The sequence below is a fragment of the Equus asinus genome, chromosome 19 (genome assembly GCF_041296235.1).
Source record: "Equus asinus isolate D_3611 breed Donkey chromosome 19, EquAss-T2T_v2, whole genome shotgun sequence".
NCBI classification, from domain to species: Eukaryota; Metazoa; Chordata; class Mammalia; order Perissodactyla; family Equidae; genus Equus; species Equus asinus.
The window spans coordinates 15,106,956-15,131,829 of NC_091808.1; the positions used below are offsets into that span (position 1 = coordinate 15,106,956).

At 42.9% G+C, this 24,874-nt stretch overlaps 1 protein-coding gene across 1 annotated transcript; it reads left to right on the plus strand.

Moving 5' to 3' along the window:
- The first annotated feature begins 471 nt into the window (after positions 1-471).
- FAM124B (family with sequence similarity 124 member B) lies at positions 472-23,990 on the plus strand. Its single transcript, XM_014853880.3, has 2 exons — positions 472-1,633; positions 20,885-23,990. Exons 1-2 carry the CDS (start codon positions 902-904, stop codon positions 21,533-21,535), a joined length of 1,383 nt encoding a protein of 460 aa, XP_014709366.3. The 5' UTR covers positions 472-901; the 3' UTR covers positions 21,536-23,990.
- The last annotated feature ends 884 nt before the right edge of the window (positions 23,991-24,874 follow it).

The following is a 24,874-nucleotide window of genomic DNA, read 5'->3' on the forward strand; positions in this document are numbered from 1 at the left end:
AGTTTCTTCATCAGTAATTTGCCCATAATAGTCTCTTCTTTATAGGTTTGCTACAGGATTAAATCCATTTATGTAAAGTTTTAGAATAGTCTATGCCTGAATGAAGTAGATCCTTAATAGATATGAGCAATGATATTGACCGTGGAAAGCTCTCGCTCTTTCTAAAGAATTTGCATGAATAAATATCTTTTTAGTACACTCAGACTTTGCAGCAGAGCAAATAATTTTCAGTGAACAGTCAAAATTATTGAGATAAAATATCTTCTCTTCAATGCCCTAGCATCAATTGTTCGAAATTAAAATAAAAAGACAAAAGGGGAAAAGAAATCCTGGCAACGAGACAAATTTTGGGAATTGTTTTAAAGCGGTCATTGTATTCGGGTGGCCTGCGGGCCACTGTAAACACTGAGATGTAAGGAGGAAATCAGAACCCATTGTGGGTCCCTAAAATGAATGTCTTTTCAGCTAAACAGATTGCTATCAGCCTAGCAGAGCCGACTCATGTTCCTTTTCGCCCGGTCATTTCCTTTACTGCGTGTCTGTAAGACCCACCCACTCCGGTGTTTCTCAGGATTATAGGTTTTTAGGTCAAGCAGAAACCCTGGAGAACGCCTGAAAAACCCAAACACACGCAGTTACATTACGCATGCGCTGGATGACATTGCCTCCACCGCGGTGGTGTGTCTCTGAGGCTGTTGTGCCCGAATTTGTGTAGATTCTCTCGCTGTGCAGCCGTCTGCAACCAGGAGCACCGACTGAGAGCTTTGCTCTGAAGCAGCTGAAGATTTCCTGGTGGGCTGAAGGCCCCGCCTGAGAACCGCCTGCCCCTTCATTCATTTCAGAAGCTTGATCAGTGGGCCCTCCACGCTCCCTTCCTTTGTCCTCCTCGGGCAGTTCCACAATGAACGAGGCACAAGAGCCCTTGGCCATGACTGTCCACCTCCTTGCCAACTCGGGGCACGGCTCGCTTCTGCAGCAAACTCTGGACCAGCTCCTGGACTGCATTTGCCCAGAGGTGCGTCTCTTTCTGGTGTCAGAGCGGGTCAGTCCCGTGAAATACTATGACAGGTGTCACTCCAAGAGATCACGGTTCCCCGGGATGTCTGTTTTGCTCTTCCTGCAAGAAAGGCTCGGAGGAGAGCGGCTGTTTCGAGTTCTTGACTCCCTGCAGCACTGGCCATGGCAGTGCTACCCTGCCCAGAATGCGCCGGGAAGACCGTGTCCTTATATTCTTGCCAATCAGGAATTCTACAGTCTGGACAACCAGATGCCCGTCTGGGGTGTGAGGCAGGTGCACTGTGGCACCGAGATCCTGAGGGTGACGCTCTACTGCAGTTTTGATAACTACGAGGATGCCATCAGACTCTATGAGATGCTCCTGCAGAGGGAGGCCACCTTGCAGAAGAGCAACTTCTGCTTCTTTGTTCTCTACGCCACCGAGAGCTTTGCTCTGCAGCTCTCCCTGAAGCAACTGCCTCTCGGAATGTCAGTGGACCCGAAAGAGTCTTCGGTGCTGCAGTTCAAGGTTCAAGAGATCGGCCAGTTAGTGCCTCTTCTACCCCATCCATGTGTCCCCATCAGCCGCACCAGGTGGCAAACACAGGACTATGACGGCAACAAGATCCTGCTGCAGGTATTTCTGTTTTGCCTCTATGATCTTTAGATGCACGTGGAACTGTGTGATTTCACATCTGACATGGGCCTTAGAGATGATTTAACGTAGTGGCTCTCAACCTTGGTTGCACATCGGAGGCCCTGGGGAGCTTTCCCAAAAATTCCCGTGTCATGGTTACACTCCAGGCCAGTTAGATGGGAATCTCTGGGGGCACCCAGGTCTGGATATTCTTTTAAAAGCCCCTTGGATGAGTCCATTGTGTAGCATGTAGGGTTGAGAGTCGCTGATCTAATGAAATCCCCTCATCTGACAGATAAGAAAGTGTAGACTCCGTGAGATTGTAAGTTACACAAGTAGTTTGCAGTAGGATCAGATGATCCCCCATTTCCTAGATTTTTCTTTGACCATGCTCATCAACTATATGCAAATACTTTGCCCACCCTTTGGGTTCAGGAATATCAGATCATCTGACCTAAGGAAGTTGAAGTTGTAATTATGATTGAGAATGTTAACTTTGCAGTCCTGTTGACTTTCATTTTGAAGCGTCCTGTATCATTGTCAAATTTTAACCCAAATCAAGTTAGACGGTTGGAAGCCCTTCAAAAGAAAATCTTGAAATGAAAGCCTTTTTCTATAAGCATCCTATTGAAACCAAACGTAATCACGATAGCTACCACGTGTCATCTCTTATGGTGTTTTATGTGGCACTTGAGACTTGCCCTTTAGTAGCTGCGTGACTTGGAGCCTCAGTTCCTTCCTTAGCACAATGAGGGTAATATCATCTTCCCAGAGTGTAGGTTGTCGTCTACACTAAATGACCTAACACTTATAAAGTGCTTAAGGTAGTGCCCAGAATGCAATTTTAGCTGTTAGTGTTCATATTATGCCCTAGATTAAGTGTTTTACATTGATTATTTTATTTAATCCTTATTACAATTCAGGAAGTCAATATCTTCCCATTTTGCAGATGAGAAAACTGAGGGGTAGAGGGATTCAGTTACTTGGCCAAGATACCTTTGATGTGTCTACCTGGCTCTAAAGCCTGTACACTTAACCATTGCAGTCCAGTGCTCAGTGGGTGTGTATGTGTGTGTGAGTGTATGCAGGCGGCGAGATATGTGTGATTTCACAACAAAGTACTCTGTGGCTTCTGATCTTGAGAAATGGTCAGAAACCCCTTTAAGGCCTATTGGATAAAGCAATAAAAGGCTAGAAGATGAATTGTCTTTCCCTTTGATTAATTTTGTTGTCATCAGCTTTGAGTTATTAATAAAATACAAATCACATTCATACTGTATTAAATCATTTCCCCTCTCGTTCACATAGGGTGGACAGCCACTGTTCTGTGAGTTGTCTATTGTATAACTCACTACATAATTTCCAAGGCACCTAAAGTTTCTCCTTTAGCCTTAGTTAATCTCCAGAATTTAAAATCAACCTCACTGTCAAAAATTTAATATGTGTGTGCAGCAGGGGGCACATTTTTAATCATTCCTGTTTTAAAGGCTAATGGCATTTTCACTCCTGAACCAAGGCTTATACAGCTTAGTTACTTTGGAAAATTGAGTCAAATTTGGGGAATGCAAAATAGTTTGGGGATTAAAACGTCAGTGAGTCTAGGCTTTTGCAAACAAAATGGAGGATTATCTTCTGGAAATTTCTGCTTCAGGTCTTATATCATAAAAGTCCCTGAAGAAAGTTAGCAAAGGCCTGACTATAATACACCATGAAAGACCGTGCACTGTAGCTATTCCACTCCTGTAACGGAGTTAATTTTTCAGGCTAGAAAACCCAGCCCAGAATTCCTTTTGGAGGAGAGAGAAGATGGGGGGTGAATGCATTCCTTTTTGCAAGTCGATAGTCTGTCTTAAGCATGCCTAGAACCCAACTGTCAGCTCTGCCACCTGTGTCTTGGCCCTGTCCCCAGATTGACCCTTGTGGTTGCCAGGTGGCTGCCAGCATCTCCGGGGACTACATCCTTCAGGTGTGCTCTGAGGGCCTCACCCCACAATGGTCCAACACAATTTCGGGACTCACTCCAGTTGGACCAACTTGGTTCACCTTCTCTTCTCTAAATCAATTACTGTGCTCGGGAGAATGGGATGGTGGGGATTAGCTTAGTTCTGAGGCAAGAGCTCTACCCTCTATCCCTAGATTTTTGTGGAGTCAGACCCTCCTTGGACTAAATGGGTGGCCCAAATGACTGACGTCAACCGAAAGAAAGAAAATAATACCTGTTCAAGGGAGAGCCACAACCACAGATTAGCCTCTCTGCATGTAACCCTTCCTCAGGGCCAGGATGGATGTGTGTGGGGGGTGCTGGACCCCGTGGGGGATGGTGGGCAAATTTTCCCTGAGGAGTGATGCCGGGCCTGCTTGAGCCAGATGGTCAAGAAGGAAGTAGCCAGATGAAGAAGGGAAAAAGGTGTTCCAAAGAGAGGAGGTGGGGTGACAATGCGTGGTATGGCATTTCCGGGGAAGGCCGTGTTCAGAAAACTGCCTGAGGTTCCATGTAGCTGGAGTGGAGGAAGGGAGTCGGGGGAAGAGGGTGGGCAGATGGGCAGAGGCCACATCATCAGGAACGTGGTCAGCCACTGGAAGGTAAGCACCATGAGGGCAGGGACCGTTTCTGTCCACTCCTCTGTTCCCAGTACCTAGAACAGTGTCTGGCACGTGGTAGGCAATATATTCTTGTGTGAATGAACAAGAGCCTAGCTAAGTAGCTTCTATTTTATCCTTACTATAATCAGCTGTCACAGATGGAGCCTATGAATGGTACTGACATATAATTTTCGTTATGAGACTCAAAAGAGAGAATATACATGGAAGTGCTTTGTAAAGTAAAAACTGCAGGAGGTCGTGCAAAAGCAATGCAATTATTGTCTGTGCATGTAAGAATGCTACTGGCTGTCTTGCCGAATACACAGTGAACAATTCTTTTCCCACATGACTTCTTGTCATTGAAGACTATCAATGCTTCTCTGAGTCTAGAATGTGTATGTTTGATGAGAGTGATGTTGGGGTATACAGTAGATGCTCAGCAAATGAATGAATGTATGAATAAATGATCAAGTGTGTCAGTGTTCCTTCATTTACCAAATATTTGTTGAGTGCCTACCTTGGGCCAGGCACTGTTGTCCATTGGGCAGTTTGCATCCTGCTGTCTCAGTTCTTAGTGGATGTGAAAGTATAGTGGATTGACTCTTCCCTCCCCACTCTGAGTGGTCCCTCTGTCTCTGTATTTGTCCCACTGGTGGTAGCGATGGTGCCAGTGTCCACTGAGGGAAGGTAGGATGGGCGATGATACCTCCTCTCTTTTCAGACTTTCCCCAGTGTAAACTCTGCCCCCAATCAAATCAGACATTTTGTCAACTCGACTACAGGCAGTGTCTCTAGCCAGCTACTGCTGGTTCTCAGCTTTCTCCACCTGGGCCATGTTGTCCAAAGTTGCATTCTTTGTCCTCTTTATAGATTTTTTTCAATTTACAACACTTATAGTTCCTCTTCCTTGGTCCATCTCTTAGGCATCTCTGACTCGGACAATGCAGGTGTAGAATCCACCACTTTATATCAGGCTTCTGGCAGACTCCGAATTCCAGGTCATTCAGTTAGAATTGGTGATTTTATCATTCAGTTTGATGTTCAGTGGAGAGAATTTATAGATTAAGAAGGTAGGACCTTGCTGGAAGCTACAAGCAGTGCTCCTGTGAAGTCTCTATTTCCTGACCCTGTGGGAAATAAGACAGTCATCCCTCTGTTGACCATTGGTCAGGTGTTCTGCGCAATCTCACGCTGCCCTTACAATCGAATGGGGAGCCGGATACTCCCACAAGTGTTTGCAGTCCCAGGCAGCTTGTGGTAAATGTTCTACGAGAGCTGCAGCTCCTACCTCATATGTAGGGACGGGAAGGGTTAATTTGACCAAGAGAGTCTGGGAAGTTGTGTGGAGGAGGTGTGACTTAGAAGATGACCGAATCAGGCGGTAGCAGAGTGTAGGGCTAGAGAGTTCTAGAGAGTTTAGGAGAATCACTTTTGGCTAAGAATGGATGGAGGAGGGTGTCCAATAAGCTCTAGCGAGGCATTTATTAAGGTTTTTAGAGAAGAGGCAGACATGATTGTACCTGTAATAGATAATTTAGGATGCTAATCCTGGTTCCATCACATGGGATAGGTTGGATGAGGACTATGCTGACCAATTCAGAAGTGATTTCTATTGTCCAGTCAAGGGCCAGCAAAGTTTTGAATAACTGAACTTGCAATTCAAACATGAGGTTAAATATGAGCTAGATTTCAGGGGTAGACTGGACAGATTGGGAAACGAATTAGATATGGAGAGTGAAAAAGAGGGAGGTGATCATGGGGTTGGATGCATTGGGTTTGAGATGATTGCAGGTCACTCAGGTGAAGATATTCCAGAGTCAGGCGGCCTCTGAGGGCTGGAACTTGGGAGGGAGCTTGGGCTAGGGACATAGGTTGGAGTGATGGTTGATCCCGGGAAGAAGTGATATTATCAAGGAAGAGAGTATAGAATGAGAAAAGATGAAGGCAGGACCTGCCAAATGTCCTCACTTCAGGAGTGGAGAAGGAGAAGAATCAGTGAGAGAAACCAGGAGCAACCACAAAGCAGGAGAAGACCATGATGTCACAGAAGACAAGGTGTCACTTGGCGGCTTGCTGTATTCCCTAAGATGTGGTTTCTCAGACGTGCTAGAACAGGTGCCTTGGGTTCTTCCACTCTGGCCTCCTCACCAGGCAATCCGTCTCTGGTTGTGTTGCCATTGACCCTCGCTAGATCGCCACCTGCTGTAGGGCCAGCTCTGCTCCGCTGGTAACTTCTGCCATTGTGGCCCTGAGCTTAGGAGCATCTTCTTGGCAAAGCCTCCACAACATTACTGAGACCAGGCTATAATTTTCAATGAGATCTTTCTGAAGATTTGAGGATAAAGGGGAAAAACAAGAAAGAATTCTGTACAGGAAAGATAACTTGCAAGCACCTCTAGATGTCACCATTCTCAGAGCTCCTAGGCCAAGATGTGACCTTGAGGTCTTTAATAGATCTTTTCCTTGTGTTCTCCACATCCATCTGCAAGAGGTGCTCCAGGCCAAACTCACACAGCAAGAGAAGGAAGGTTCCCTCTTACCCACCTAAGGCCTACCTTCCAAGTCTTCTTTCTTGACAAGAGTTGACTGACTCCCAAGATCAGTGAAATGAACAAGTTCACACCCATCTTCCTCTCCCACCTTCAGAGTGGTGGGGTCTTGTTCTTGCACCTGGACAGGATAGTTCAATTACACGAGCATATGAGCCCAACATTAGCACGATGTGGGGTATTCGGTCTCAACTACAGATGTTGCTCATCAGCTATTCATTCTAAAGGCTTTTCCTAGTTTATTCTCCCCCGTCAGTTGAAACTCATGTCTGCATACCTTTCCTTCAGTCATTGGGCTTCACCTCCGGATCCCCTACAATTAGTGCTTGAGTTAGAATCCACATAGCTCTCCAAGACACAGGCATAAAGTCTTGTGTTTCTGAAAAAGATTCTGTTTCCCACACACATTCCTCTTTTTACTCTCCAGTTGAGAGCCATCCCTGTAGACTTAATGCTGACCTCTAGAACTTTCTGTGGTGATGGAAATATTCTATGTCTGCACTGTTCAGTAGGGTAGCCATTGGCCACATATGGCTATTCAGCACTAAAAATGTGGCGTTAAAAATGAGGAAATGAATTACTAATTTTATTAATTTGAATCTACATTTAAGTAGCTACATGTAGTTAGTGACTACTGTATTGGACAGTACTGGTCTGGGTCACTTCTGAGACCTCTTGCGACGTGAAGCTTCTATGACTATACTGTGTATAGCTTCACTAGTGGCAGACCCTCATAATTTCAGGGTGGAATTCAATTAGATTCTTGGAAACAATCAAAAGATACTTGGCATCAATTTTATTGAACATGGTAGATGGATTAAGCAATTTTTCACATTGTTTTTTTAAGAGCACAAGATATGCACCTCTCTGGTAACTCTAGACTGGTTTTTCTGCACTAACTCTGAAAATAAGATTGCCAAAAATATTTGATATAATTATCAATCTTTTAAGTGTATGTGTACAGCTTTTCATGATATCTGCCTATGGACAGCAGACAGTTAATATTATAATATGATATTATATTATATATAACAGTTAGTGCCTCATATGCTGTGTGCTGGGTTCCATAGTTTCACTGTAAATATCTCCATTTTATAGATGAGGAAACCGAAACTTAGAAAGTTTAAGTAAATTGTCTATGGTCACACAAGTAGCAAGGGATAGAGTCAGGTTTCAAACTCAGGTCTCTCTAACTCCAAAGTTCAAGATTTAAATAGCTATGCTATTTTTGTTTTGTTTAAAAAAAGATTTTAACATATAGTATTTTTTTCTAAAGACTTGATTTTTTTAAGAGCAGTTTTATGTTCACAGCAAAATTGAGAGGAAGGTTACAGAGATTTCCCGTGTACCCTGGCCCCCCCACATGCACAGCCTCCCCCATTATCAACATCCCTCACCAGAGTGGCACATTTATTAAAGTTGATGAACCAATATTGATACATTGTAATCACTCAAAGTCCATAGTTCATCTTAGGGTTCACTTGATGAGTTTGGACAAATGTATAATGACGCATATCCATCATTATGGTATTGTAAAGAGTAGTTTCACTGCCGATCACATAACTTAATTTAGTAAAACTCTAAGGTTTCAAGTTACCAAAAAGATTTTGAAGCTATTTTTAAGTACATATATCATAACACATAATCATTGCTAAAAAAGTTTATCTATAAACTCTAATCAGCTAAGAGTTTATCTGAATCATTGTTGGTATTATTACTTTAAACAAATTGTTATCTGTTAGATCAATTAAAAATAAGAAAAATGAAGTTGTATTTCACCTGCACTTATTTCTTCTTTAGTGCTCTTCCTTGCTTTTTGTAGATCCAGTTTTCTGACCTATATTATTTTTCTTCTCTCCAGAGAACTTTTTAACATTTCTTGCATGGCAAGTCTACTGGCACCAAATTTCCTCAACTTTTGTTTGTCTGAGAAAATCTTTTTTTTTGCCTTCACTTTTGAAGGATAATTTCACAGGGTACAAGGTACAGAATTCTCAGTTGGTGGTTTTTTTCCAGCACTTTAAATATTTCACTCCACTCTCTTCTTGCTTACACGAATCTGAGGACAAGTTGGATGTAATTCTTATCTTTCTTTCTCTGGCTTCTTTCAGGATTTTTCTTTACCTTTGATTTTCTGTAGTCTGGAAATGATAGACCTACGCGTACTGTTTTTGGTTTACCGTGCTTGGCATTCTCTGAGCTTCCTGGATCTGTGGTTTGGTGTCTGACATTAATTTGGGGCAATTCTTAGTCATTACAGTTTCAAATGTTTCTTCTAGTCCTTTCTCTCTTTCTCCTTCTTCCGGTATCCCCATTATGTGTATGTTACTCCTTTTGTAATTATCCCACGGTCCTTGGATTTTCTGTTCTGTTTTCTTCGCTCTTTTTTCCTCTTTGCTTTTTGGTTTTCAAGGACTGTATTGATATATCCTCTGCCTTAGAGATTCTTTCCTCAGCCATATCCAGTCTACTAAGAAGCTCATCAAAGACATTCTTTATTTCTGTTACAGTGTTTTTTATCCCTAACATTTATTTTTGGTTATTTTTTAGGATTTCCATCTCTCTGCTTACATCACCATCTGTTTCTTGCATTCCATCTTCTTCTTTATCCATTAGAGTCCTTAGCACATTAATCATAGTTTTAAATTCCTGGTCTGATAAGTCCATCATCCCTCCATATCTGGTTCTGATGCTGGCTTTGTCTTTGCAAATTGTATTTTTACCTTTTGATATGGCTTGTAATTTTTTTCTTGATAGCCAGACAGGATAGCAGGTACAAGGAACTGCCGTAAATGGGCCTTTAGAGATGAGGCAGTATGGAGTTGGGGGAGGGGAAGCATTGTATAATTAGGTCTCAGTCTTAGTGAGTCTAAGCTTTGAATTGTGAACTTCTTAAGTGTTTTTAATTATTTTTCTCCCCCGCTTAAGGTGGGAGAGGATGGCTAGAGTGGGTTGGAGCTGGGTATTTCCCTTCCCCAGCTCAGTTAGGCTCTGATAACGCACAGCGGGTCAGGCTCTGGTTAACTAGTTTCCCGAGAACAGGACTTCTAAGAAAAGAGTGCTCTGTTGTATTTAAAAATGATTCCTTCTCTCTTCCCCTTCTGGAAGCATGGGGGAATTTTTCTCAGATATTTACTATGAGAAACTGGTCAAACTCTTGGAGGTAAATCTCACACAACTGTGGGCCCCCTCCATGACTGGGACCCCCTGGAGTTTTAACTCTCAGAGTTGTCCTCACTGATGAGCCTCCAGACATCCATCAATTCCAGTGCAGGTTTCCGTCGCCTAGCGCTGGGTCCTGTGGCGGTTTCCACTTGTGAGTCTGCTCTGGGAAGCCGTGACTCTCTGTATTTGTCTGTCTGTCTCTCCAGTCTTGGGGGACTGTTTACCCTGTGTCCTCACCTCTTTTACAGATGCTGAAAGAGTTGTTGCTCTCTCTAAGGCCACAGTGCCTGAGGTCAAGACGTCAGCAGCATTGGTAAATGTTGACCACTCCTGCCTTAAAAGTCTTTCCTCTGTGGGCTTCTGTAACCTAACTTTTAAATTAAAAGCTATCTCTCTGACTATCGCTTTGCTGTTTTTTTTCAAAGATTCAACTCTTTCTTCTATTTCTAAATCAGGTTTTCTCAACCTCAGCACTATTGACATTTTGGACGGAATAATTCTTTGTTGGAGGAGGAGATGTGCTGCATTGCAGGATGTTTAGCAGCATCTTTGGCCTCATCTATTAGATGCTAGTGGCACTCAGACCCACTCCTTCTAGTTGTGACAACCAAAAATATCTCCAGACATTGTCAAATGCCCCCAGGGAGCAAAATTGCCCCCGGTTTGGAACCACTGTCCTAAGAAGAAGGTTTCCCTAAGATTAAGAAATAAAGGCCATCCTGTGGATTTAGTTATCATCTTTGTTCAACTTACTCCTCTATTTGCATCTCCTCTATCTCTTGAGCTTTTATTTCCAAGTCCCGGTAAGATCATTTAAACATAATGTCTCATCCTCATCTCAAATTCAATCCAAACAATCGTCATCTACAGGCCGCCCCTCAACTTCTCCAGCTCTGGTCTTTCTCCCTTTTGCACAGGTTTTGAAACATCAGTCATTTCTAAAGCCTCTTTCTTTCAGAAGCCCCACGTTGAGTCAGCCCCCAACTGTTCCAGTTTTCTTTCAGAGTCATGTATTTTTCCCACTTCCTCCTTTAAACCCACATAACTTCAAATGTGCATTGTTGTTTTGACATTCTAACTCTTCCTGCTGGCTCCAGGCGTTTCTGCTTTATCCTGCAACCTTTGTTGAAAGTATTCTTAAATGACTGCCAGATTTATGTTCCTTGTCAACTCAATAACAAAGTCAAGCAAATAAAATTAAAACTCACTTGCCTGGATTTCAAGGCCCTTCATAATCAGGCCCCACCTAATATTTCCCTTTGCTGCCTCATTCTTGGCCTATCCCAAACTCCATTCCAGAACACCCATGTATGTTTTATTTTTATTGTTGTGAAATATACAAAACATAAAATTTATCACTTGAACCATTTTTAAGTGTAAAATTTAGTGACATTAACCAAATTTACAATGTTGTATGACTGTCACCATATCCATTTCCAGAACTTTCTACCACCCAAAACAGAAACTCTGTACTCATTAAACAATAACTGCCATTCTCCCCTCTCCCCGTCACTGGTAACCTCTATTCTTCTTTCTGTCTCTATGAATTTGTCTGTTCTAGGGACCTCATATAGGTGGAATCATATACAATATTTGTCCATCAGTGTCTGGCTTATTTCATTCAGCGCAATGTCTTCAAGGTTCATCCATGTTGTAGCATGTGTCAGAGTTTCACTCCTTTTTAAGCTGAATAATGTTCCATCGTATGAATATCTGCATTCATGTGTTATCTAGGCTGTTTCTTGTCCAGCCATGTATTTCTCTTCCTCTTCACTCATCTGCCCTTTACGGCTCTATGCAAATGCCACTTCCTCCATGAAACCTGCCATAAGTTCAAGGTCACGTGAACCACATTCCTAACTAAGACATTTTACACCTAAATTTTATAACGCACAACTGATTATCTATGTTCTCCTTCTTGTACTATATAATTTGGGACTTCATGACTCACCATCTCTTTTCAGCATTGTATGTTAAATGTTTATTTCCAGGAGAGAATCAGGCAGACAGCTGCTTCTGAAACACGTCTTGGTTGATGGATTGCTTGTTCCCAGGAAATAAGTTTATCTCTTCAGAAAGGTATCTATTCCAGAAGCTAAGTTTGGCCAAAGCAAGCCTGTGTTTCTTTCCATCTACAGACATTTAGCTAAGTTCATCTTCATGTTCTTTATTAGCTATTTAACATTAAAGAACATAGTCTTTCGTGAAGTTAAGTAATTCATTTTATTCTTCTTCTGTAGCATTTCTTTCTTTTTTCTTTTGTGAGGAAGATTGGCCCTGAGCTAACATCTGTTGCCAATTTCCCTCTTTTTGCTTGAGGAAGATTGTTGCTGAGCTAATGTCTGTGCCAATCTTCCTGTATTTTATGTAGGATGCCGCCAGAGCGTGGCTTGATGAGTGGTGCTAGGTCTGCGCCCAGGGTCTGAACCAGTGAACCCTGGACTGCTGAAGCAGAGAGGGTGAACTTAACCACTACACCACCAGCCGGCCCCCTTAGGCATTTCTTTGGTTTTTTTTTTTTTTTTTTTTTGAGGAAGACTGGCCCTGAGCTAACATCCATGCCCATCTTCCTCTACTTTATACATGGCACGCCTACCACAGCATGGCGAGCCAAGCAGTGCCATGTCTGCACCCGGGATCCGGACCCTTGAACCCCGGGGTGCCGAAGTGGAATGTGCGAACTTAACCACTGCGTTACCAGGCTGGTCCCACCCCGTTAGGCATTTCTTGAGGGCTCCTTTCTCATTTCTGAGTCTCTCTGCTGTGCTCACTCAAACTCTGTTCCTCCCTCTTTGTTCCTCTCCTAATTTCCTTTCCATTCTCCATCGCAGCCTCTAACATGCCCTACACAGCCACACACACACCCCCACAACTTCCACTTTTACACTCTCGCTCAGTCCTTTGGTTTATGCTGCTCTGAAGAAACACTTGTAGGCATTCCTCAGAAGGTTGCTGATGTCATAGAATAGCAGGTTAACATCAGTGGTTTTGGCTAATCAATTAAAATAAGTACTTTTCACAATATCAGTTAATTGGAAGAGACTGGTTTCACCTCTTAAGTAAGCAAGTCTGGCACTGTTTTTGGGTTTCTTATTATCTATACAATCTGTTTCTGTGCAATTTTTTTCTCAATGTAGGAGAAATCCTCTTTTGCTATCCTTTGGAATCACTTTTAGTAAAAGACAATATTACTTTCCTTTCATGATGTCACTCTGCCCCTTAAGAGCTTAATCATTTTTCAATGATGTATATTCTCTTATTTTTCAAGTATTTACAGTTAAATGAGTGATGAATGGTCTTCCTAGCAACAAATGATCTTCCTGTTCATCAGGATAGTTGCTAATGTTCCTTGAAACTTGAAAACTGGAAAAAAACCTATCTCAGTTTGTAACATTTTACAAATATTTCTTAGAAAGATGAGCTCTAAATGATCAGAATTCCTACAAATGCATTTCAGTTTATCTTTTGGCAAAATTTTTTGGCAAGAGGACCTTTATTCTCCTTCAAGGGATTTATCTCAATCACTCAACATTATGTTTCTCCTGGAAATTCTTCATTCCAACTGCACACATTTGCATTTCTATAAAATCTTGCGCTCATTTTTGCTATTTGGTCTAAGGATCTTAGACTTCTCTTAAAGAAAGAAATGTTGACATTCTCTTGTCTTAAAAAGATTGCAGAGGGCCAGCCCCACTGGCCTAGTGATTAAGCTCAGTGCACTCTTCTTCAGTGGCCCAAGTTTGACTCCCAAGTGTGGACCTAAACCACTCTGTTAGTGGCCATGTTGTGCTGGAAGCCCATATACTAAAAAATAGAGGAAGATTGGTATGGATGTTAGCTCAGTATAAATCCTCATCAGCAAAAAAAAAAAAAATTTCAGAAATGGCCATCTATGTGATGAAAGTCATTTTGCAGTTTCTTGATAAGACTCTCTATCTACCTAATGTCAAATAATTATGGGCCTAATTTATAGATTCTACACTTCCATACATGCAAAAATTTATATTTTGTTAGGTATTAAGTTTTATTTATTTATCGAACAGACGTCTAGTGATTACTTGTCATGTGTCAGGCACTGTGCTGTGTACTGGAGAAATGATGGAGATGTATACAACCCTCCTCTTTCAGATGGCAAAGTCCAGAGGAAGACACCGAGAAGTAAGCAGACAAGGGAAAACAGTGTGGGAACTGCTATGATGTGGGAAGTATAGGCTTCTAGGAGAGTCATAATATTATTGATGATGAGAATAGCCATCTTGTGTCTAGCACTACCATGTCCCAGGCACTATTATCACCTAATCCTCTCAACAACCCTATGACATTGGTCATTATTTTATTATCTCCTTTCATAGATGAGGAAATGGAGGCACAGGAAGATTAGGTAACTTGTCTAAAACCCCATTGAAACTGAACACAAACTCAGGTTCGTTTACTCAACACACAGCAAAGCCAAGCACTGAAAAGTCAGGATTGTAGCAAGGAAAGAGGTTTATTATCAAAAGGCAGCCAGATGATGAGATGGGAGTAAAAACTCAAATCTACCTCCTCAAAGGGAAAAAGGTAGGCATTTTTATCTGGGGTTTCTGGTAGGGGAGGGGGAGCATGTGGCTTTGCTGGCTGGCACCTTCCCACAAGCTTTATCTTAAGTTTCTGGCATCACCTTCAGATGCATTTGGTCTTGTGAAGCTGAATCTCTTTTTTTCCTACACTGTCTGGACTTTAACTTTCTAGGAAAACAGCTTACTCATCATGTACTAAGGAGAAACAGAAAGATCTGGTTAGTTTTAAACAACGTTGATTATTAGTAGCTGAGTATGTGTGTGCACAGCTGCAGGAAGCAAAGCTTATCTCAAATTTTTGTCTCTTCTTTTTTTTTTGGTTTTAGCCCAGGGAAAATTTTAACTCATTTGTTCTCGGTCTCACCATGCCTAATAAGTGGCAGAGCTAATATTTAGGGGCACCTAACTCAGATTCAGTGATAGAGAAAGCTTAAAGAAGAAATGATGTGTAAGCTTCGAGTTGACAGTGGGTTTTTAAGAAAAAGGGTTAGAGGAGACACACACCAGACAGACGAAATAATATACACAAACACTGGCATTAGGAAAGAACAAATAGTGTCCAAGGAATTGAAAGAAGTTCAATTTCGGCAAGTGGAGGTTGAAGGAGAGGTAGTGGTGAATTAGCAGGCTGGAGTAAGAAGGAACAGACCATGAAGCGTGTGATAGGCCATATTAAAGGGCTTAGAGTTTTATCTTAAGAACGGTAGGAAGCCATCTGAAGCAGGAGGGTGACATGATCAAAATTATTTTCAAAGCTCCTCTGGTAGCGAAGTAGAGAATGGATTAAAAGGAGGTAAGACCATCCCTGGGGAGTTTCGTCAGATGGTTGTTGCAGTAATTGAGACGAGAGATGATGACAGCCTGCCCTAGGATTAATGGCAGTGGGTGTGGAGAGACAGGAAGATCTGGGAGATGTTTGGGAGGTACGGTGCATGGGAATGGATGACATAGGGGATGGAGAAAGGAACATGATGTTCTTGCTTGAGTAACAAGCGACTAATGATGCCATCTTCTAAGACAGGGCAAAGAGTAAGTAAAACAGATTTGGTGTAAGGAGGGAGATGAGTTCAATTTTGGACATGTTGAGTTTGAGGAGCTGGTGCGTGAAAGGCAGTTGGATAGGTAGGTGTGAAGCTTAAGAGACAGATCTGAGCTGTAGTTAGACTTCTGGGAGCCTTAGTCATTGAGATAATACTTGAAAGCGTGGGTGTCGAGATTGCCCTGGGAGAGTGTGGAGAGTGAGAAGAGAAGACGGCCCCAGTCAGCACTGAAGAACTACAGGGTATAATGCACTGACAGGGGAAGGGGCTCCTCCAAAGGAAACTGGAAAGGAGTGGATGGACAGGAAGGAGAAAACTCAGAACATGTTAACATAGAAGCTTAAGGAGAAGAAGACTTCCAAAGGGAAGTAGAAAGTCAGTCTTGTAAAATTCTACCAGAGCTCAAGTAAAAATGAGTGGCAAAGAGGCTGCTTATAGATGATCTTGGCAAGAGCTATTTCAGTGAAATGGTAAGAGGAAAAGTCAATGCCACGGGTAAGGGAAATGAGGGAAGGCTAGTACGAAAAATGAGCATGGACCAATTTTATAAACAGATTTGACTGCGAAGGAGAGGAGAGCTGGACAGGGAGAGAGGGTTGAAGGACTGTTTTTCACTATAGACTTATGCATGTTTAATTGTTATTGGAAAGGAGTAGGCACAGAAAGAGAGAGAGGGAGAGAGGGAAAGATAGAAGAAACAAGATAATAAAGTGGGAGAAAATGAATAATGGATAGGTTGGGGTCTCCATGCAAGAGGTGGTGGAATTCACAGCACGGAGAGAGACTGGTCATTTTCCTTGTGGAGTGGGTGGGTGAAGTTACGGGTAAGTTTGGTGGAAGGAAACAGGGAAAGCTGCTACCTAATGATGGCTTTTGTTTTCTCTGGAATCTAGATGGTGAGACCACCTGATGGGAGTGCGAGGGGGAGGTGGTGCCCCTGAAGGTTTGAGGACAGTTCAGAAGAGTCAAAACAGCTGCTTGTGGTGAATGGAGAGAGGTGACTAGGGAAGCAGGAGGACTGGCAGGTAGCCTGGGTGGAGTTTGAAACAAGCCTTCATGGTGGCACCAATCTGAACAGTCGTTTGCTTTTCTCCAGCAGCCTGGGCACAGGTTCAGAAGATGTGGGCAGGTGATGGATCCCGGTTTGGGAGGGATGGAGGGAGGCTATGACAGAAAGGGAGGAGTGCAGGGGAGTTGGAGGTATTGGTGAGGAAATGCTTGAAGCATTGGTCTTTGGACTCAAGTTGACTATGGAAGGCAGTGAAGATAGAATGGGGCTGAGGGGAGAAAGTAGGGAAGGAGATGTTGATGTGGAAGAGCAAGTGTAACGGAGAATTGAGTGCTGGAGCTGGAAAGAGTGGGTGATGGCCTGAGGGTGCTAGGTTTAAATTACATGCTTTGGAGGTGGAGCATTGTAAGGAGGACAAGACCCACTGGAGGGGCCGTGGGACTGGGCGAGCAAAATTGAGTGCAAGGAGACCCTGGGCTGGCTCAGCTGGGCCCACTGACTGTGGACCCGACTCTGGAGGGCACTTCATGGGTGTCCTGAGATGTCTAGGTTGTAGCTTCAGGACCAATTTTGTTCTGATCTGAGATTGATTTAGGAGGCAAAGGGGAACTTACTCAGGCCTCTCTTTCTATTGCTAGAAAATTACATAGGAGCCCCAGAGTCCACCTTGTGGATTTCCCCATCTTCACTTCCAAAAATCAAAAGGACTGAGTAATTTTTCTTCATATATCACAGACACATTTATCGTTTTGCTGTTGAAAATTAGGTCTTAGAAGTTAACTATTTTTTGATGTTTCATACCATACATTTAAATATAGTCAATTAGGAAATGGTTGAACATAAGCCATCAACATCAAATGCTGGTGAGGATGTGGAGCAACGGGCACTCCCGTTCATTGCTGGTGGGAATGCAAAATGGGACAGCCACTTTAGAAGATAGTTTGGCAGTTTCTTACAAAACTAAACCTACTCTTACCATCAAATCTGGCAATCACGCTTCTTGATATTTACTCAAATGAGTTCAAAAACAAACCTATGGATTTCCTCTCCCAGATTGTGTAGTCTAATATCAACTCTGAACGATTTCTGAATATGGAAATGACCATGTCAGTTTCCATTTCCAGAAGAAAAAATCTTCCTTAGATCAAATAAAAAGGTAGACTATAATGTCAAATGATTCTCCAAGAGGCAAAGAGCTCAGCCCTTTGAAGGACTGGGGGAATTTGTTCTCCGGGGGAAGGGAGGCCCCCGCTTACATCTAGGAGGTAGTATTTTCCCCTTGATTTTGGAAGGATAAATAAGGACTTTCCTTTGGAGAAGAGAATTTGGGGTGATTTGAGGTTGGGGTGGGGGAGAAGCCTTTACTATTGATTTTATACTCTTCTACAATACAATTACTTTTATAGTGAGCAATTACTACTGTTATAATAAGATATATTTTTTAAAACCAACACTCAGATGAAAAGGGAAGAAAGGAAAGGAAGGGAGGGCAGGAGGAAGGAGGGAAGGAAGAAGAAGGAAGGAAGGAAGGGAGAGAGGGCTGGAGAGAGGGAGAGGCGAAGGAAGAGAGAGGGGAAGGGAGGGAGGGAGGGAAAAAAGGGAGGAGGGAGGGCAAAGGAAATATCTGAAGTGTGGAACAGGGGGTCAGCTTTATGCACTGAGAAACAGATTCACAGTGATCACAAGATAACGTGCTATGTGAGACCCACATTTTCTGGATCTATGCAGCAGTTCTCAAACTTTGTTGCACGTTAGAATCACCTAGGGAGGCTTAAAAATTCCTGATGCCCAGATTGCGCCTGGCCCAATGGAATTAGAATGTCTGAGGGTAGGAGCCCCAGACACCAGTGATTTTTAAAGCTCCCCAGGGGGTTCCAATGTGCAGCAAAGTTTGCGACAGAAATTTCTCCTTTGGGTTTGCACAGAGGGCGCATCCCGTGATGCGATGGGCCTCCCTTTGACAGCGCCCCCACTAGAGAGAGTTTCTGATGCTGGCGGAAGCTCTCCTCAGCACAGTGGTGCACGGTGCTCAGGTGTGACTCAGTGCAAGCACACTTGTGGAGGGAGGTTTCAGGTAAATGCAGCTCTCTAGAGAACTGCCTCGGTCCAGGGGTAGAATCTGGAGATTCTAGAATAGTGGTTTTCAAACTGTGTTCTGAGGAGCCCTAGGGACCTGGTGAGGGGGTCAGAGCCACCACGGGAGAGGGAGGGGAGAACAAGAAAGGGAGGCCCAGCACGTCGGGGTGGGGGTGGGGGGGTACCTCTGGTGCTTCAGCCAGGGCTGCTCTGCCTAGTCTGCTTCATAGTTTGGGAAGAGATTTTGTTTGAAAAAAGGTTTTGTATTCTTAAGAGAGAGAGAGAGCAAGAGAGGGAGGGAGAGAATGAATGAATGAGAATCATTGATGTAAGCCAGGATCAGCCAACTGTGGCCTGGGAGCTAAGAATAGTTTTTCCATATTTAAATGGTTGGAAAAAAAATTTCATGACGCATGAAAATGTGTGAGATTCCAATTTCAGTGTTCATAGAGTTTCAGTGAAACACAGCCATGCCCATTCATCTGTGAGCTGTCCACAGCTGCTTTGTGGCAGAGTCGAGTCATTGCAGTAAAGACCACATGGCCGCAAAACCTCACATCCTTACTGTACGGCCCTTTACAGAAAATATTTGCCAATTCTATGCTAAAGGAATTCATGGAAATCCCTTTTTTTGCTTTTTGCTTTTTGCAGCTTAGTAATAATCCTCTCACCGTTTCTAGATCAGAGAGAAAATTGAGAAGAGGACGTATCCGTGTATCATCTATATAAACACATACTGCATGTGTGTGTATGGTGATGGACACATTTCTAGACCTGGTTTCTCACTGCTCTACCTTCTTGCCTTGTGAGATAAATATGTACGTCTTTTTCTTTTAATAGACTTTTTTTTAGAGCAGTGTTAAGTTCACAGCAAAATAGAGCAGAAAGTACAGAGAATCTCATAGCCTCTCTTCCCCGCCGACACACACAGCCTCCGCCACTGTCAACATCCTGCACTAGAGTGGTACATTTGTTACGATGATGAACCTACGCTGACGTATCATTACCACCCAGAGTCCATAGTTTACCTTAGGGGTCACTCTTAGTGGGGTACATTACATGAGTTTGGACAAGGGAATAATGATGTGTATCCACTATTGTAGTATCATATAGAATAGCATACAGAATAGTTCATTGCCTTCAAACGCCTCTGTGCTTCTTCACTTATTCATCCCTGCCTCCCACTTAACCCTGTAACTCCCTAACCACTAACCTTTTTACCATTTCCATAGTTTTGCATTTTCCAGAATGTCATACAGTTGGAATCATAGAGTATGTAGCCTTTTCAGATTGGCTTCTTTCACTTAAATGCATTTAAAATTCTTTCTACCATTCTTTTTGATATTTAGTTAAGGACTAGGCCAGGTAGGGCTGGGCCCTGGATACCAGTTTCTAAGGGCTACTGACAAGATGGAGAAAATTGTCTTTTCCAGAAATCCTTTTGGCGAGAGTATCATATAAGGAGTAGGGGATAAGGCTCCCAAGAGTGTGAGGAAGGCAGACGGGCCAGCAAACTCCCCCTGCGGAGGGCGAGAACACTTAACTGTGGCGGGGTGTTGTTCAGTAGGATCTGTAAGTTTGGAACCAGAATAGAATTGTGAGGGGTTAAGACACCAGAGACCCCAAATAAGTAGTGCCCAACTTTTTTGTTTTTCCACATACTATTAGGGCTCCAGTCTAAATAAATGGTGGCCCCAAATTTAAAGCATATTGGTTTAAAATGTGTCAAATGATTGGCTTGCCTGGAGTGCCCACATGTCTTGCTATAGCCCAAGATATATATCAGTATTAGCATGATTCAAAAGGACTACCAGCTTTGGAAGATTGAATTCTTGTTCCACTTTATCTTGACTATAACCACGTTTTGGTGGATTTTTAGAATTTTTTTCACGGTTGGCAACGCCGTGGTTGGCATGGTCGATCATTTACAACATGGATCGAGGCCACCGAATAATATGTATGAACACCTTTGCATCATTTGAACAACGATCTACCAGAACTGTGTTGTTGTCAAGGGGTCATTTGATTCTCAGAGTCTTAGCCTTGTCAAAATATTAATTTAGGGAGTCCAAGAGAGATGTTCCGAGCTGATGCTGATTACACACCTCATGATTAGATTGCATTTATTACTTCTATTCAATTCAACCAACTCTATTGAAAGTCTGCTGTGGGCACACACGGTGGAGGATGAATAGGATCAGAGTCTGTTCTCGGCACTTAGTTAATGGAAAACATCTGTTGCATTTCTTCCTCTTTTCCTTGTCCCATAGGTCCAATTGAATCCAGGACTTGGTGTCAGGAATGATGAGCTTTCCTTTCTGAATGGCGCCTCGGGAGCTGACACGATTCCCCAGGGCTCCAGGCTGACCTCTGCCTCTGCAAGAAGGACCTTAGAGCTGAGAAGCCGAAGGAGCCAGGGCAGGAAGTTCAAGGAGGATTCCGTGGAGCACCCTGACCCCAGCGGGAGCCCAGCGTCACACAGCCCTAGTGGCACTTCATGGAAAAGTCGTGGCTGCTCGGTCCAGGCCAACAGCGTGGCCATGGGCACCCAGCTGCATCTGCCTTCTCCCCACCTCGACCCTGGGGCCAGAATGAAGGTCCTCAGCTGGGAAAACAGTTCCGAGAAACTGGAGGCAGAGACGAATGTTGACACAGGGTTCACCATGGTCAGTTCTGAACCCAGGCAATCTTTTCTGAGCAGGTTTCCAGGGCATCTGCGGACCAGCCAGCCACCATCCTGCTTGCCACCCTTCTCCTTAGGGGCGGCTGCTCCCAAAACCAGCAGAATCTTTAAGGAAAGTGTTCATCCTTTGTCCCTTGCTGGCCCAAGGGACCTTGGAGCAAGGAAGATGATCTCAAAATGTCCCCTTCATCTGCCAGTCCAAGGTGAAGAAAAAGAAGAAGAAGAATTCTTTATATAGCATAAAAGAAATGTGGTTTTCTAAAATGCAAGATCAGATAGAATGTTCTAGAAATGGAGCACTGACTCAGAATCAGCCTGTGTCTTGTTCAGCTGAGGGAAGCTGAATGCTGGCCATGCATAGATCTGTACTGCTTTTATTTCAAATGCTCAAAGTCTAACAGTGCCGTGGTTGTTTATTTGCTGTCATGGTCATAAGGGAACACAGCCAACCCTCCAGGGAAAAGCCCAGTGCCTGTGTCCTTGGAGACGCACTAACCCAGCTGGGTGTGTTGAATTTGGCACCCATCAGGATAATTGCACTGTATGCAAATGAGTCAGATGTGCAACACAATGCTGATTAGTGTATGTAATTTGGTTTTAATTTTTACTTAGATTGCATAGCTCATCCCCCTGGACAGCATGGACTAGTTATTCTTTAGTATTTTTTCATTTTTATGTAACCTCCTTTGGTAAAGAGGCCCCGTTCACCACCTACACTCTAGAGATTTTGCCTTTAAAACTGTTTGCCTCTGGAATGAGTTAACATGCAAAGTGTTTTGAAAATTACAAACAATTTATTTTTTTCATGTTTAATGAGCAGAAACCCTGGAAGCCAGAAAATCAGGTTAAAAATGAAAGCTAGGCCCTAGGGTTTTCCTGCTTCATTTCTCATTTGCTTTGGCACCGCTCCAATGGGGCCAGTGGTTCATGTTATTAACAGAGAGGAATGTGACATGACTGGAAGATTCACGATCTCCACTGAGTAGGGCAGGAAGATTGGATTGGTTGGATCTCTGGAGCAGAACTTGGATTCTTCCGACCATGTTCAAATTCCTAAATTCCTTTGCAATATTCATTCATTCATTCATTTATACATTCATCCAACAAGTATTGATTGAGCGTCTAAATTTGAATAAGACATTGATGTATGGTACACATACCTTCTATGGCCATCAAGCCCAAAAAGTGTTTGTGGTCTCACCAGTGTGATAAATCCATTCTATCAACTCTTAAGAATATGTTGAAGTCCAAACTCATTCCTCTGGGACCTTTTTCCACCATTGATTCCCACAGCTGCTGCACCAGGCTGCAGTAAGCATTCGCAGCCTGCAGATGGAGTCTGAGTATACCATAAATTACAACTATACTCTTAATGGACAAATTCTCAATCGCTCCTCTCTCTCAGCAGCATATTTTGGTTGGGTCTATACAGACATTAAAAAAAATCTGAGATCTGTGTTTCAGTTAATTGATAAGGCTGTTCGACTCCATGAACTTCATTCTCCAGGACAGATGTTACGTAGACTATAAATGCTGATTTAGCTGGATCTTTTGGCGACTCTGATACTTAGTACACCCCACTGGAGAGGAGGATGAGTTCAGGCCTAAAGACGAATCTTCTGGCAGCGAGACTGGGCTGAGCTGGGGTGCTCCGCCCCGCTGAAAGAACAGAGATGGACAGGAGTTGCAATGGACAAAGAGAAGCCTTCGAAATTGACTTTTGTTTTTGTCCTTACAACTTCAGTATATTCTCATTCTCATTTTCTTTCTCTCCCTCAGATTAAAGTTAGATCTTAGAAAGTGGAATGAAGAACTTAATTTTGGTGTAGTTTTCTATAATAAGAGTAAAAAAAGTGAAAGTCTTATTGAACTATTGAACTGCCTTGAAAAGCACAGCAAGGGAAGTTCTGAAATTTCTCTCCCACTTTTTTTGAGGCTACCTAAATTTCTTTAACATAGCTCATGGGTAAGAACATAAGTACATGGAAATTATGAAGAATACTGAGAAATTTGAATGAGTACCGTACAAAATTGACTTGTAAAATAAGGCACTCTTAAAATGCTACATATTCTATCCTCCTTCTCAACACGGGAATTTGATTTACGTGATGGATGGAAATTCCAGTGGGGGAGGTGGGAGAGGCCCAGATCGGGGTCTCAGCTTTTAAATTTACTATTTATGTGACCTTGAACTGTCAACCTGTTTGATCCTCTGTTGCCTCAACTGCTGTAAAAAAGGTTGTTAGGAGAATCAAGATTATGCGTAGGAAAGCATGTGGATATTGTTAAGTACTGTAAATATGTAGGATAGTATTATTACAAATGGTCCTTCAGACCCACAGTTTTTAAAATATCATGGCAACAAAAGATTGTTTTCCGAAACAACTTTTAGTAAAATCAGTGAGAACAATAAACTTAACTCTCTAAGATTTTGACTATGTGTGCCATTTATGTTCATATATCTAGGAGGAAAATTATGGATAGAAAGAAACAAGTATATCCTAAAGTCCAAAGAGATTGTATGTAACAAGGATAAACTATGAACTAGTTTAATCTAATTTATGAAGTTAGCCAGACTCTTAATTATATTATATTCCTTAAAATGTTTCACTTTTTAAATCCAAGGGACTCTTGATCATCAGATTATTTTATATATCTTTATGGGTATGCCTATTAAAAATCAGTTGCATTGGATTTGTTTGGCTATTTTTTAACCTTATTAATAGTATCCCATGCTTTTTGGCAAGCATTGTTTGAACACTGGTAAACATTAATAGAAGTGGTAACATTTGGAAACTTGAAAACAAATTTGCCCATATTTGTTCACTAGGGGAGGAAGAGCAGGGGGCTGGGGAGTGGGACACACCTTGATTCAGGAAGGGAGGTGGAGCGGGCGCCTCAGCTGCATCCCCATCCTCCTTCTGCTCTGATGGGACTTTGTGGAGGCCATCTTGGTCCTTCCACAACCTCCAACAATCTACTCGCCCGTCCAGTTACCCCCTGGAGGCACAGGCACAACCACCACCAAGAGGAATGGAACCAAGTGTGGGGAGAGGTGACAGCCCCTTTCCTCCCTCCCAGAGAAAGCTGGAGAAAAAGGAAGAGAAAGACGAGAAGAGAATGGAGCCCAAGCACACGGACCCCATTTTCTGTTGATGAGAAACTTCTCAATGTCATCTCCATGTCATAAAACCTATTCAGATATTCTTGAAAAACTTAACGCCCTTTGGCTTTCTGGAATCTTCTCTGAACCCTATTGTTTGGGCTTCTTCTCCCTTTTCCTTCTTTCTTCCTTCCCCTTTCCCCTCCCTTTTCATTCATTTTTCTTTCCTTCTCTTCTTTTCTCTCCCCTCCCTCTCTTCCTCCCTCCTTTTTTGTGTGTGAATTTGATACTCTCTTCATTCTTCACTCTGTCCTCTCCAGGAATTCCTCAAGGGGCTGACAAACAGCTGCAACTTCCAAATGGCCCCTTGGCTGAGCTCTGAGAGAATGAGGAAGAAGAGATGCTCCTTCTCTGAGGAACTTCTCCCCACTTCCCAGTCCATCCTCAGGATTCTCCTCTGGGATTACTAAATCC

What these genes read in the sequence shown, in the direction of transcription:
- FAM124B (XM_014853880.3), top strand. Translation starts at nt 902, where the DNA reads ATGAACGAGGCACAAGAGCCCTTGGCCATGACTGTCCACCTCCTTGCC. An exon ending in GCAACAAGATCCTGCTGCAG is followed by an intron (nt 1,634 to 20,884) that starts GTATTTCTGTTT and finishes CTTGTCCCATAG; the next exon opens with GTCCAATTGAATCCAGGACT.